General features: G+C 44.8%; 1 protein-coding gene across 5 annotated transcripts in view; it reads left to right on the forward strand.

Annotated features, from left to right (window-relative positions):
• obscnb (obscurin, cytoskeletal calmodulin and titin-interacting RhoGEF b) overlaps positions 1–14,843 on the forward strand; it is a 109,143-nt gene that overhangs the window by 68,411 nt on the left and 25,889 nt on the right. For 3 of the 5 annotated variants that reach the window (XM_082973449.1, XM_082973450.1, XM_082973451.1), the window contains 8 exons: positions 115–384; positions 3,210–3,473; positions 4,124–4,402; positions 4,923–5,180; positions 5,475–5,741; positions 11,260–11,526; positions 12,148–12,423; positions 12,573–12,845. In XM_082973449.1, the coding sequence (XP_082829575.1) occupies positions 115–384; positions 3,210–3,473; positions 4,124–4,402; positions 4,923–5,180; positions 5,475–5,741; positions 11,260–11,526; positions 12,148–12,423; positions 12,573–12,845 (2,154 nt within the window). The remainder of the gene's footprint in view (positions 1–114; positions 385–3,209; positions 3,474–4,123; positions 4,403–4,922; positions 5,181–5,474; positions 5,742–11,259; positions 11,527–12,147; positions 12,424–12,572; positions 12,846–14,843) is intronic. The other 2 variants (XM_082973452.1, XM_082973453.1) reach the window with 2 other exon arrangements.

The following is a 14,843-nucleotide window of genomic DNA, read 5'->3' on the forward strand; positions in this document are numbered from 1 at the left end:
AGGTGCCCTATTTCTGTTGGCACCTAACCATTAACACCATATAGACATTAGCTGTCCTTTAGAGTAAGATTCACATCTAGCCAGTAACAACACATGACTGGCTTTATCAAACAGAGGTGGAGGTGACCATAGTGAAGGTCTTGAACAGCTGTTCGGTGCACGAGGGGGAGGATGTCCACTTTGAGTGCCATCTGTCCCACGTTGATGCCAAGGAGGTCCAGTGGAAGCTTGCGGACGTCCCTCTGCAGAACAATGAAATGAACCTGATCCGTGCCCAGGGCAAGGTGCACAGCCTCACCCTCAGGGGGGTCACCCAGGCCGACTCGGGCACAGTTACCTTCACCGTGGGTCACCATACCTCCACCGCAAGCCTGACCGTCCGAGGTAAGGAGCCAAAACCCGTTTTATACCCTGCCTGTTTAAGTTAAGGGGTACATTAGGCCTATTTATATATATATATATATATATATATATATATATATATATATACATACATACATACATACATACATACATACATACATACATACATACATACATACATACATACATACATACATACATACATACATACATACATACATACAGTTGAAGTCGGAAGTTTACATACACTTAGGTTGGAGTCATTAAAACTTGTTTTTCAACCACTCCACAAACTTCTTGTTATCAAACTATAGTTTTGGCAAGTCGGTTAGGACATCTACTTTATGCATGACACAAGTCATTTTTCCAACAATTGTTTAGAGACAGATTATTTCACTTATAACTCACTGTATCACAATTCCAATGGGTCAAAAGTGTACATACACTAAGATGACGGTGCCTTTAAACAGGTTGGAAAATTCCAGAAAATGATGTCATGGCTTTAGAAGCTTCTGATAGGCTAATTGACATCATTTGAGTCAATTGGAGGTGTACGTGTGGATGTATTTCAAGGCCTACCTTCAAACTCAGTGCCTCTTTGCTTGGCATCATGGGAAAATCAAAAGAAATCAGCCAAGACTTTTAAAAAAAATGTAGACCTCCACAAGTCTGGTTCATCCTTGGGAGCAATTTCCAAACACCTGAAGGTACCATGTTCATATGTACAAGCAATAGTACGCAAGTATAAACACAATGGGACGCATTCTGTCTCCTAGTTATGAAAGTACTTTGGTGCGAAAAGTGCAAATCAATTCCAGAACAACAGCAAAGGAACTTGTGAAGATGCTTGAGGAAACAGGTACAAAAGTATCTATATCCACAGTAAAACGAGTCCTATATCAACATAACCTGAAAGGCCGCTCAGCAAGGAAGAAGCCAATGCTCCAAAACCGCCATAAAAAAAGCCAGACTATGGTTTGCAATGGCACATGGGGACAGAGATTGTACTTTTTGGAGAAATGTCCTCTGGTCTGATGAAACAAAAATAGAACTGTTTGGCCATAATTGCCATCGTTATGTTTGGAGGAAAAAGGGGGAGGCTTGCAAGCCGAAGAACACCATCCCAACCGTGAAACATTGGGGTGGCAGCATCATGTTGTGGGGGTGCTTTGCTGCAGGGGGGACTGGTGTACTTCACAAAATAGATGGCATCATGAGGAAAGAAAATTATGTGGATATATTGAAGCAACATCTCAAGACATCAGTCAGGAAGTTAAAGCTTGGTCGCAAATGGGTCTTCCAAATGGATAATGACCCCAAGCATACTTCCAAAGCTGTGGTAAAATGGCTTAAAGTCAACAAAGTGAAGGTATTGGAGTGGCCATCACAAAGCCCTGATCTCAATCCTACAGAAAATTTGTGGGCAGAACTGAAAAACCACGTGCAAGCAAGGAGGCCTACAAACCTGACTCAGTTACACCAGCTCTGTCAGTAGGAATGGGCCAAAATTCACCCAACATATTGTGGGAAGCTTGTGGAAGGCTACCCAAAAAGTTTGACCCAAGTTAAACAATTTAAAAGCAATGCTACCAAATACTAATTGAGTGTATGTAAATTTCTGACCCACTGGGAATGTGATGAAAGAAATAAAAGTTGAAATAAATCACTCTCTCTACTATTATTCTGACATTTCACATTCTTAAAATAAAGTGGTGATCCTAACTCACCTAAGACAGGGAATTTTTACTTGGATTAAATGTCAGGAATTGTGAAAAACTGAGTTTAAATGTATTTGGCTAAGGTGTATGTAAACTTCCGACTTCAACTATATGTCATCTTATGTAAATGGTGACTGTATATAGTCTAAGGTAAGGGGTTATATACTATATATAGACTCATGTACAGTATGAGTCTGCTGATCAGTACAAACCCTTTTCCATTCTTTCCCAATACTTGGAGCCATTCTGAATTCATTGTATAACCTGACTTTACGAGGTAAGGGGTACAAGTCTGGTGATCACCTCTTATCCTCTCCCATTGTACCCGATACCTGGATCTCTTTTGTCCATTCCAAACCCGTTTCATAGCCTGACCATCCAAGGTAAAGGGTACATATACTGTATAGTCTGAGGTATGTATAATATGAGTCTCTTAATCACTCACCTTTACTAGACCTAACCATTTTACCTCAATACCCGGAGTCCATTCCAAACTCATTTTACAGCCTGACTGTCCAAGGTAAGAGGTGCATATACCCATATAATGAAAGTAAAGGGCACTTATACTGTAAAGTCTGAGGTAAGGGGTTATGTAATGTATGTCTCCTAATCACTCAACTTTACTAGGTCTAACTATTTTTTATTAACCTTTTATTTAACTAAGCAAGTCAGTTAAGAACAAATTCTTATTTACAATGACGGCCTAGGAACAGTGGGTTAACTGCCTTGTTCAGGGGCAGAACGACAGATTTTTACCTTGTCAGCTCGGGGATTTGATCTAGCAACTCATTCTGGATCTCTCAATTCGTGGTCATCTTGTTGTGGACATCGATTGGTATAGCGGTGCATGCTATTGGTAGGCCACTTGTTCATTTCACTCACATTACAAAATGGCAAGAAACAATAAATCTCGCTGTTTTTGTCCTTTGAGACCTATGCTATTTGAAACCTATAGTGGATAAACGTTTTTCTAGCAAATGCTTTTAAATGTTGCATTGAATGTTTCCTTTCAAGATATTGGATGTGATTGAATGTCCGTCCCGTCCGTGTCCACTCCCTAAACAGTTTAACGTCTCCATCCATCCTAATCTTGTGGCGGTCTGTATCTATCTTGCTGTGTCCCGGCAGGGGCCCCTGTGGTGTTCAAGAAGGAGCTGGAGAGCCAGGAAGCAGTGGAGGGAGGCAGTGTTTCCCTGACCTGTGAGATCAGTGCTGATGGCAAGGTGACCTGGAGAAGGGGCTCTGTGCTCCTCACCCAGGGGGAGAAGTATTCCATGGAGCACACAGGTTCTACCTACATCCTGATGGTTCACAAGTTAAAGGTTGAAGATGCTGGAGAGTACACCTGCGATACCGGGGATAAGCAGAGCACAGCCACCCTGACAGTCAAAGGTAATGAAACGTGGCTGTATTCATGTCTGTCTCTACTGGTTTGCTGTCACTCTACATTATCCTCTGCTGTCATTATGTGTGCCAACATACTAAGAACTTCCTTCTTAATGTTCTTTTACTTGGATATTGTTGTAGCCAAACTTGTTGTAACCAGTTTTTTAAGTGTAATCTGTGAGTAAACACGTTATCTATTATTTCACGTAGTTGTAGGGGTAACAATAAAATTGTAGTTGATCATGAAATATAGGTTTCATAATCAATGTGTTTTTACATTTGAACCGCAATCTATTTGCCATGTTGGGGACTGCAGTATGCATTTTTGTTGGTTTTGCTGTCATATTCAGACCTATACTATGTATTTTGTCAGAGATAATTTTTTGTACTTATGTCTACCTTCCTACACGTTAGCCATCACGTTGGAAGTGAAAATATGTTTTTGTGTAATATTGTACTCTTTAATTGAAACTCCATGAACTGGTGTCTCCTGGAGTGCAATTGTCCATCCTCTTTAGATCTCACTTTTAAATCAGGATACCAATGGTGGTGCTCTAATGCCTGAGTGTTTCACCTTAATGAATCCCCTGGGAAACCCTGACCCTGGGAACCTTTAGATCTCTCACTCCCCCATCATCACATTCATTCACCTCCAGAGTCTGTACGCATCACTCGGGAGCTGCACGACATCACAGTGACCACCGGGCAGAATGCGGTCTTTGCGTGTGAGTTGTCCCAGGAGGGCGTGACCAACGGAGAGTGGTGGCTGGGCGATAACCTCCTCCAGAACAACGACCTGAACCAGATGACCTGCCAGGGCCGGGTACACCGGCTGACACTACAGATGGTCACCCCCGATGACTCAGGGGACGTGGCGTTTGTGGTGGGCGAGGAGAAGACCGTTGCTTGCCTACTGGTGGAAGAGAAGCCCAAAGGTAATAGAGATGTTAACGGAGATGTTAAAGATGGCCTCCTAGTCCTCACCCATCTCCATCTCTCCATCTCCATCTCTCCATCTCTATCTTCCATCAAACAGCTTTGTCTTGGCACGTTAGAACACCCTTTGTTCATCTGCTGTGCGGCATCATCCATTCCATCCTAGCCTTTCTTTAGACATGTGTTGGTCATCCTCCTGGCTTTTCTTTTTATAGCATATCTGTCTTTAAAGATACTATAAAATGAAGTTGACAACAAGACGTTTGTCGCTGATATAAACATATCACTCTGCTGACTTCAGTATCAATTTGACTATCAATTAAGTGATGCATGCTTAATGGACATAGTCTTTGTGGTTATCATTGGCATGCTACTGTAAGTTCATACAAGAGATTGTAGACCTGTGGAAAAAGAGACATTAAATACTGCACATATAAAAACCCTACAAGTTTGACATATGACACTTGACACTCAAAGTGCATTACACTGTACTTAGCATGGGATTTCCCATATCTACAGCCTTAATCCTTGAGAAGCCTCACGATACAGTGGCCTTGGAGGGTGAGACAGTCACCCTGTCCTGCACTGTCTCCGACCCCACGGCCACCGTCACCTGGAGCAGGAATGATGTGGCCATCAAAGCAGGACTCAAGTACGACCTGCGGAAGAACGGAGCTCTCCTGCAGCTGCGCATCCACAACCTGGAGATGGAGGACTCTGGAACTTACTGCTGCGATACCGGGGATGCACAGTGCACCGTCACCTTGATTGTGGAAGGTAAAGAATGATGCCGGCACTATAAAAGTTTGGACCCTCAACACTGCATCTAATACCACAAAATAGTTACCAGCCCAATCCTCACAGTGAATGCTCTGGATCAAGATAAACTCAGGATGAGTTCCCCCACAATACTCTTCTTGACTGTTTTGCCCTCTACAAACTACCATGCACCCAGTCTTCCATCAACATACACTAACAGAGCCATCTTACACTGTCCACGCCGGCTACTGTCACCTACACTACTTTACGTCCTCTGTCCAACACATATGTCATGTCTCTTACTTCCACCAGGTGCCCCGGCATTCTTTCAGAAGGAGCTGAAGAACCAGGAAGCCCAGGAGGGTGATGATATCACTCTGCACTGTGAGCTCTCCAAGGCGGGCACTCACGTGGAGTGGAGGAAGGGAGGCGCAGTCCTCCAGGCTGGTAAGAAGTACGAGATGAGGCAGGAGGGCTGCGTTCAGGAGCTCCACATTCGCAACCTGGAGCCAGAGGACAACGGCTACTACACCTGTGATGCTGGAGACCAGCTCACCACGGCGTCAGTGGCAGTGCAAGGTATAATGTCACTACACCATCTGTCTCTGAGAGGGTTCATTTCTGTATGGTCTTTTCTTTTCTCAAGGATGAAGGAATGAATTCCTAACGGTTTTAGATAGTCATTGTGGTTTCAACAAGTATGTTATGTCAGCAAGTTAAAGATGATCAGTTGTAGGATGTCATTTTGAAGTTTCCAGTCTTGATGGAATACATATGGTTAAAGGGAGAGTTCACCAAATTACAAAGTGACACGTTGGTTTCCTTACCCTATAAGCATGGTATGACAGTAATCCATGCTTTAGTTTAGTTTCCCTGGCACCGTTTCCACATGCTAACATTTAAGCATTTGTGGCACAAATTCCATTTGCATTTTTCACGCATTATGTCACATCAGCTGAACAAACTATAGATTGTATCATGGAATGTGTAGGGAATAAATAACACAATGAAGTGTGTAAGAATGCTAGCCTACTTAAAGTCAAAGTTTAAATGAGGAATGAGACAGGTCAAGGTCAAAGTAATCTTTATTATCGCAAAGCATCAATGCTGATTATTCACACACACTGGGGAACTGTCAATGAAACATTTTTGTTATACTTTTGGTATACTTTTTCCTCTATAAAAAATCCACACTGAAAATTGTGATTAGATACAATTTTAAATTCTAATATTTATTTATTTTTCAGAGTGACCACCAGAGCAATTTCAATCAATTACAGCTATACATTAGGAAACCGCATTGGTAGTACACTAAGAATGTCTACTCTTTTCACACGTTTTGTGCAAGGCTAATGTTATTCTTGACAGTTTTATGTAGGCGTTCTCAAAAGAGTTCAAAACTCCTCAGTAGTGGGAATGACTAGATCAGTAGGTAATGACTTTTTGTTCCTCATCCATGCATGCATACATTTGAGTAATTTCACTAATAGAGTTAGAATGAGAGTTTTCATGCTGTGTACTTTTGATGAGACCAAAACATACCGGATGGTACGGCACAGATGAGGTTTCCACCAGTTTCTTAGTGATATGCAGCAAGAGCTATGCTAGTCAATGAGGATTCACACCCTCAGTTCAATTGTGTAGCTATACTTTTAGCTAATAATGGCAAATGGCACCTAACAGTTGTGGTTTACAGATACACAGTATCTACAGTAATCGGAATAGAGTAGGACTGGTGGACACACTGAACAAAAGTATAAATGCAACGTATGCAACATATGAAGTGTTGGTCCCATGTTTCATGAGCTGAAAGAAAAGATCACAGAAATGTTCTATACGCACAAAAAGTTTTTTTCTCTCAAATGTTGTACACAAGAATGTTTATATCCCTGTTGGTGAGCATTTCTCCTTTGCCACGATAATCCATCCACCTGACAGGTGTGGTATATCAAGAAGCTGATTAAACCTCATGATCATTACACAGGTGCACCTTGTGCTGGGGAAAATAAAGGCCACTCTAAAATGTCTAGTTTTCTTACACAACACAATGCCAAGGAGGGCTGAAGTTTTGTGGGAACGTGCAGGTAGCATGCTGACTGCAGGAATGTCCACCAGAGCTGTTGCCAGAGAATTCAGTGTTCAATCCGCCTCCAACGTTGTTTTAGAGAATTTGGCAGTACGTCCAACCGGCCTCACAACCACAGACCACGTGTAACCAAACCAGCCCAGGACCTCCACATCCAGTTTCTTCACCCCTGGGATTTCTGTCTATAATAAAGCCTTTTTGTGGGGAAAAACTCATTCTGATCGGCTAGGCCTGGCTCCTCAGTGGGTGGGCCTGGCTCCCAAGTGGGTGGGCCTATGCCCCCCTAGGCCCACCCATGGCTGCGCCCCTGCCCAGTCATGTGAAATCAATAGATTAGGGCCTAATGAATTTATTTCAATTGACTGATTTCCATATATGAACTTTAACTCAGTGTCACGTCCTGGCCAGTATAAGGGTTAATTGTTATTGTAGTTTGGTCAGGACGTGGCAGAGGGTATTTGGTTTATGTGATTCGGGGTGGTGTTTTTTCTAAAAGGGCATTTGATTTAAGTATTCCGGGGTTTTTGGGCACTGTTCCTTGTTTACGTATATCTATGTTGATCTAGTTAGTTGTATGTCTATGTTTGGTTAATTGGGGTGGACTTCCAATTGAAGGCAGCTGTGTGGTGTTGCCTTTGATTGGAAGTCCTATATTAGTTGGGTGTGTTTGTCTGTGTAATTGTGGGAGATTGTTTCTTGTTTTGCTGAGTGTGCCTTTCAAGACTGTTTCGTTGTTCGTAAGTTCGTTTTGTTGTTTTGGTGTTCACTTAGTTTGTAAATAAATACACAAGATGAGCATCAACATTCCTGCTGCGTTTTGGTCCTCCTTAACCGACGACAACCGTGACAGAATCTCCCACCACCAACTAAGGACCAAGCAGCAGAGGAAAAGGGATTTTGAGTTGGATTGGCGGGAGAGATGGACCTGGGAGGAAGTTCTGGATGGGGCTGGACCTTGGCACCAGGCTGGGGAGTACCGTCGCCCACGAGAGGAAATTGAGGCAGCCAAGGCAGAGAGGCGGAGGTACGAGGCCTTGGACGCGCTGAGGGAGAAGCACGAGAGGCACCCCCAATAAAAACATTTTGGGGGGCACACGGGTAGTTTGGCTAGGCCTAGGAAGAGCCGGAAGCCAGCTACCCGTGGTTATATGGAGGAGCGTATGAGGTGGAGAGCGCCATAGTGCGCTCCTCAGCGAAACATCTCACCCATACGCACGCACAGTCCGGTGCGCGTTATTCCAGCCCCTCGCAGGTGCCGTGCTAGAGCGGGCATCCAGCCTGGTAGGAGGATGCCTGCGCAGCGCATTTGGTCGCCGGTACGCCTCCGAGGACCAGGCTACCCAACTCCCGCTCTACGCACGGCTACCATCAGGCCCCTGCACAGCCCAGTCCGCCCTGTACAAGCACCCCGCTCGTACAGGGCTACTAGTTCCATCCAGCCAGGACGGGTTGTGCAGGAGGTAAGATCAAGACCGCCTGTGCGCCTCCATAGCCCTGGGTTTCCAGCTCCTGTCTCTCGTGCGGACCCGGAAGTGCGTCAGCCCAGTCCGACTCGTCCTGTTCCCGCTCCCCGCACTAGCCTGGAGGTGCGTGTTCCCAGTCTGGTATGTCCAGTACCAGCACCACGCACCAGGCTTCAAGTGCGTCATCCCAGTCCGACGTTGCTAGAACTGCCCGTCAGTCAAGAGTCGCCAGAACTGCCCGTCAGTCAAGAGTCTCCAGAACTGCCCGTCAGTCAAGAGTCGCCAGAACTGCCCGTCAGTCAAGAGTCGCCAGAACTGCCCGTCAGTCAAGAGTCGCCAGAACCGCCCGTCAGTCAAGAGTCGCCAGAACCACCCACTAGTCAGGAGCTGCCAGAGTGGCCAGAACCGCCCACTAGTCAGGAGCTGCCAGAGTGGCCAGACTGCCCGGAGCTGCCAGAGTGGCCAGACTGCCCGGAGCTGCCAGAGTGGCCAGACTGCCCGGAGCTGCCAGAGTGGCCAGACTGCCCGGAGCTGCCAGAGTGGCCAGACTGCCCGGCGATGCCAGACTGCCCCGACTGTCTTCCGGGTCTGCCAGAGTGGCCCGACTGTCTTCCGGGTCTGCCAGAGTGGCCCGACTGTCTTCCGGGTCTGCCAGAGTGGCCCGACTGTCTTCCGGGTCTGCCAGAGTGGCCCGACTGTCTTCCGGGTCTGCCAGAGTGGCCCGACTGTCTTCCGGGTCTGCCAGAGTGGCCCGACTGTCTTCCGGGTCTGCCAGAGTGGCCCGACTGTCTTCCGGGTCTGCCAGAGTGGCCCGACTGTCTTCCGGGTCTGCCAGAGTGGCCCGACGGTCCTCCGGGTCTGCCAGAGTGGCCCGTCTACCCGGAGCTGCCGGGGTGGGTCGTCTGCCCGGAACTGCCAGAACCAGAGCCACCTCCAGATATAGGTGGGTTGGGGAGGGGGGGTGTAGCACAGTGCCGTCGTTGACGGCAGCCACCCTCCCTTCCCTCCCTTTAGTTAGGGGGATTTTTTGGGGGGGGTTGTTATTTTTGAGGTGCTTCCGGGGTTAGCACCTTTAGGGGGGGGGGGGGGGGGGGGTACTGTCACGTCCTGGCCAGTATAAGGGTTAATTGTTATTATAGTTTGGTCAGGACGTGGCAGAGGGTATTTGGTTTATGTGGTTCGGGGTGGTGTTTTTTCTAAAAGGGCATTTGATTTTAAGTATTCCGGGGTTTTTGGGCACTGTTCCTTGTTTACGTATTTCTATGTTGATCTAGTTAGTTGTATGTCTATGTTTGGTTAATTGGGGTGGACTTCCAATTGAAGGCAGCTGTGTGGTGTTGCCTTTGATTGGAAGTCCTATATTAGTTGGGTGTGTTTGTCTGTGTAATTGTGGGAGATTGTTTCTTGTTTTGCTGAGTGTGCCTTTCAAGACTGTTTCGTTGTTCGTAAGTTCGTTTTGTTGTTTTGGTGTTCACTTAGTTTGTAAATAAATACACAAGATGAGCATCAACATTCCTGCTGCGTTTTGGTCCTCCTTAACCGACGACAACCGTGACACTCAGTAAAATCTTAGAAATTATTATATGTTATATTTTTGTTCAGTATATTTTAGTCATAATGTACAGCAAGCATCCACTATAATATTATTCAGAATTATTGAAATCTTATCTGCCTAGTGTAGTATATTCACATTGAAATAGATTGCATATGATGTAGTTTTAATAATTTTGTGGCAGTATGTGTGATGTATGATTGCTGTTAAGAAGTAATGTGTGCACACGGGTAGTTCAAAAATAATAAAAGACAACGTGTGCACTGAGTATTTTACAGAGTATTTTAACTAAGCTTGCCTTTGACTTTGTAGTTCTGTGGCTTCAGTAGGAGAGATTTGACCTGTAAACAAACTTTGCTGCTGTATAAAGAGAAGCAGCAGTAGTTGGGCAGTGCTGCTCCATCCATCCACCCTGGCCGGCCCATTTCCCTTATTTACTCTTAGCCTCACCACCCTGCAATGCACCGCCCCTAGCCTGCCTAAAACTAAAACTCTCTAACCCTTCCTGCCTTTGCTCTGTATGGCATCTCTAGCCACCCATTGGCATATTTCCCCTTTCTCATTGGTTGGTTAGTGGGCAGTAGTTGTGTCCAACTCCTCCTGCCTCTTGAGACATTTTGGCTTTTCCCTCCCCCTTCAGTTTGGAGTAACAAAACAACTGTCACAGTGTACACATTCACATTCTGTATCTAAGTACATACTGTATTTGGGCACTGAGTGCTGCATCCATAAGATGTATTGCGGATCAAGGCAACTCTATGCACATTATTAAAATACTTAGCCACCTCTGATACCACCAGTAAATCTATAATGTATACAATTTCCCCACTGGGGATAAATAAAGTTAATTCAATTAAAAGTAAAATAAACCAAAATACTCCAAGGTGTGCTGGGGTGTTTATAAAGCCCAGGTGTCGTTCTTCGCCATGTCGAGAGAGTGCATGTCAGTCATGATGACCTTGTCATATGACCCTTGACCACTGCCCCCACTCTCAGACCCCACAGTAGAGGTGGTGAGCGAGATGCAGGACCTTCGTGTGGCTGAGGACCAGTCGGCTGAGTTCATCTGCCAGTACTCCCGGCCGGTCAAGGCCCAGTGGAAAAGAAACGGACGGCCGTTGCAGCCTGACGGCAGGAGGGTGGTAGTGGAGCAGGACTGGACCGTGGCTCGCTTGTACATTAGCCGCGTGTCCACTGAGGACAGGGGGACGTACTCCTGTGAGACAGAGGGGACCTGCGTGGTCGCCTCGCTGGAGGTGGAAGGTGAGCTTCTCTTCTCTTAGGAAAGAGCACCTACCTACCCTCCCCTCCCCATGAGCTTCAAACTATCTTTCTTTCTGCTGTTTTTATTGTTGTGTTCTGTTATGATTAGCAGATAGCAATTTCAAGCAGGCATTTTTTTTAATCATTATTTTATTATTGTTTTATGTATGCAATCTTTCCCCCACCCCTCTTTTGCAATCAATCCAGCCAGGCAAAGCAAAATGAAAAATGTGCATGGCTTCTAAACCATGAGACCTGATCAGGAAAAACTCTGGGCCCTAGTTATAGCGATCAACTAGGGCTCAGAGATTCTCATGATCAGGTCACATGGTCAGGAAAATGGCCTTAGTGTCAAAATGGATATCAGAAAGTTCAAAACAAAGCTACCTAAAACTTACCGAAGACTATGTAATTTCATGATGTCTTGGCAGGTTTTCATTGTGAGTTTCAGCTTGAATAGTAGCAAGTGTCTAGCAATAAAACATCCACTTGTCCTATAGGCCACCGTGAACATAAAATCCCCACCAACAGTGGGGAAAAGGCTTGTTTTATGACACATTCTGCCCTCTCAGTTAAAGCTATTATCTTACAGTAAACACTGCTCTCCATTCTCCCCTATAGCTAAACCCATTGAAATCCTCCAGGGCCTGGAGAACATGGACACCATCGACGGCGGCGAGGCCCTGTTCGAGTGCTCGATCTCTCGTTGCGAGATCAAAGACAGCTGCTGGCTCATTGACGGCAAGCCGGTGAAGGATTCGCCAACCACTGAGATTGTGTCCTTCGAGAGTGGCCGCCGCCACCTGCTGCTGCTAAAGGATCTGCACGTCGGGGACAACTGCAAAGTGACCTTCCAGGCTGGCACCGCAACGACCTCCGCCATGCTCAACGTCAAAGGTTTCTCACCCCCTTATGTTTGTTTGTCAGTAAGTTAGTTATTGTTTTTGCTAAGGCCTGGTCTTACTGTGAAATATACTGTGACATACTACAGCTGAAAATAAGGAAGAACTGCCGTATATGATATGAAGTGGCTTTTGTGTGCGTAGGCTGGCAGCTGGATGTGGTGAGCGGTCTGGAGGATAAGGTAGCTGTGGTGGGAGAGAAAGTAGAGTTCAGCTGCGTGCTGACTGAACCTGTGCCTGAGGCGGAGGTAGCCTGGTACTCTAATGGAGCCGAGCTAAAGAATGATAACACCTGGGCCATGCAGGCTGACGGTTGCTCCTACCACCTGGTGCTGAGACAGGCCCCAGCCATGCCACCACAGGAGATCACCTTCGCTGCCAGGGACGCCATTTCCATGGCCAAGCTCACTGTCATCAGTAAGTGTGTGCTCTCACTACAATGCATTTGAATAGAAAGTTAGCAAAAATACGTAAGATCTTGCTACCATGGAAAGATAAATGCCTGTCTATTTGTGGAAAAATCACCCTCATTAATTATTTTGTACTATCCCAGTTCACCTATTTACTTATGGCTCTGCCTACACCAAACAACTTCTTTTTGAAAATATATGAACAAAAAAATTTTAACTTTATATGAAACGGCAAGCCAAACAAAATTAAACTGGCCTATTTACAGTAGCAGTCAAAGGTTTGGACACACCTACTCATTCAAGGGTATTTCTTTATTTTTACTATTTTCTACATTGTAGAATAATAGTGAAGACATCAGAGCTATGAAATCACACATATAGAATTTTGTAGTAAAAAAAGTGCTTAACAAATCTAAATATATTGTATATTTCAGATTATTCGAAGTAGCCACCCTTTGCCTTGATGACAGCTTTGCACACTCTTGGCGTTCTTTCAACCAGCTTTATGAGGTAGTCACCTGGAATGCATTTCAATTAACAGGTGTGCCTTGTTAAAAGTTAATTTGTGTCATTTCTTTCATTCCTAAAGCGTTTGAGTCAATCAGTTGTGTTGTGACAAGGTGGGGTGGTATACAGAAGATAGCCCTATTTTGTAAAAGACCAAGTCCATATTATGGAAAGAACAGCTCAAATAAGCAAAGAGAAACGACAGTCTATCATTACTTTAAGATGTGAAGGTCAGTCATTGAGGAATATTTCAAGAACTTTGAAAGTTTCTTCAAGTGCATTCGTAAAAACCATCAAGCGCTATGATGAAACTGGCTCTCATGAGGACCGTCACAGGAAAGGAAGACTCAGAGTTACCTCTGCTGCATAGGATAAATTCATTAGAGTTAACTGCACCTCAGATTGCAGCCCAAATAAATTCTTCACAGAGTTCAAGTAAGCAGACACATCTCAACATCAACTGTTCAGAGGAGACTGTGTGAATCAGGCCTTCATGGTCGAATTGCTGCAAAGAAACCACTACTAAAGGACATCAATAAGAATTAGAGACTTGCTTCTGCTAAGAAACACGAGCAATGGACATTAGACCGGTGGAAATCTGTTCTTTGGTCTGATGAGTCCAAATTTGAGATTTTTGCTTCCAACCGCTGTGTCTTTGTGAGACGCAGAATAGGGGAATGAATGATCTCTGCATGTGTAGTTCCCACCGTGAAGCATGGAAGAGGAGCTGTGATGGTGTGGGGGTTCTTTGCTGGTGACACTATCTGTGATTTATTTAGAATTCAAGGCACACTTAACCAGTATGGCTACCACAGCAATCTGCTGCGATACGCCATCCCATCTTGTTTTCGCATAGTGGGACTATCATTTGTTTTTCAACAGGACAATGACCCAACACACCTCCAGGCTGTGTAGGGGCTATTTGACCAAGAAGGAGAGTGATGGAGTGCAGCATCAGATGACCTGGCCTTCACAATCATCCAACCTCAACCCAATTGAGATGGTTTGGTATGAGTTGGACCGCAGAGTGAAGGAAAAGCAGGAACAAGTGCTCAGCATATGTGGGAACTCCTTCAAGACTGTTGTAAAATAATTCCAGTTGAAGCTGGTTGAGAGAATGCCAAGAGTGTGCAAAGCTGTCATAAAGGCAAAGGGTGGTTACTTTGAAGAATCTAAAATCTGAAATGTATTTTGATTTGTTTAACACGTTTTTGGTTACTACATGATTCCATATGTGTTATTCCATATTTTAGATGTTTTCACTATTATTCTACAATGTAGAAAATAGTAAAAATAAAGAAATACCCTTGAATGAGTAGGTGTGTCCAAACTTTTGACTGCTACTGTAAATAGGCCAGTTGAATTTTGTCTGGCTTAATGTTTCATATAAAGTTGACATTTTTTTGTTCCTATAATTTCAAAAATAATTTGTTTGGTGAGTAGAATGAGTAGATGTCCAAACTTTTGACTGGTACTGTATATAATGAATATGTAAAGG

The sequence above is a fragment of the Salmo salar genome, chromosome 03 (genome assembly GCF_965601325.2).
Source record: "Salmo salar chromosome 03, fSalSal1, whole genome shotgun sequence".
Lineage (NCBI taxonomy): Eukaryota > Metazoa > Chordata > Actinopteri > Salmoniformes > Salmonidae > Salmo > Salmo salar.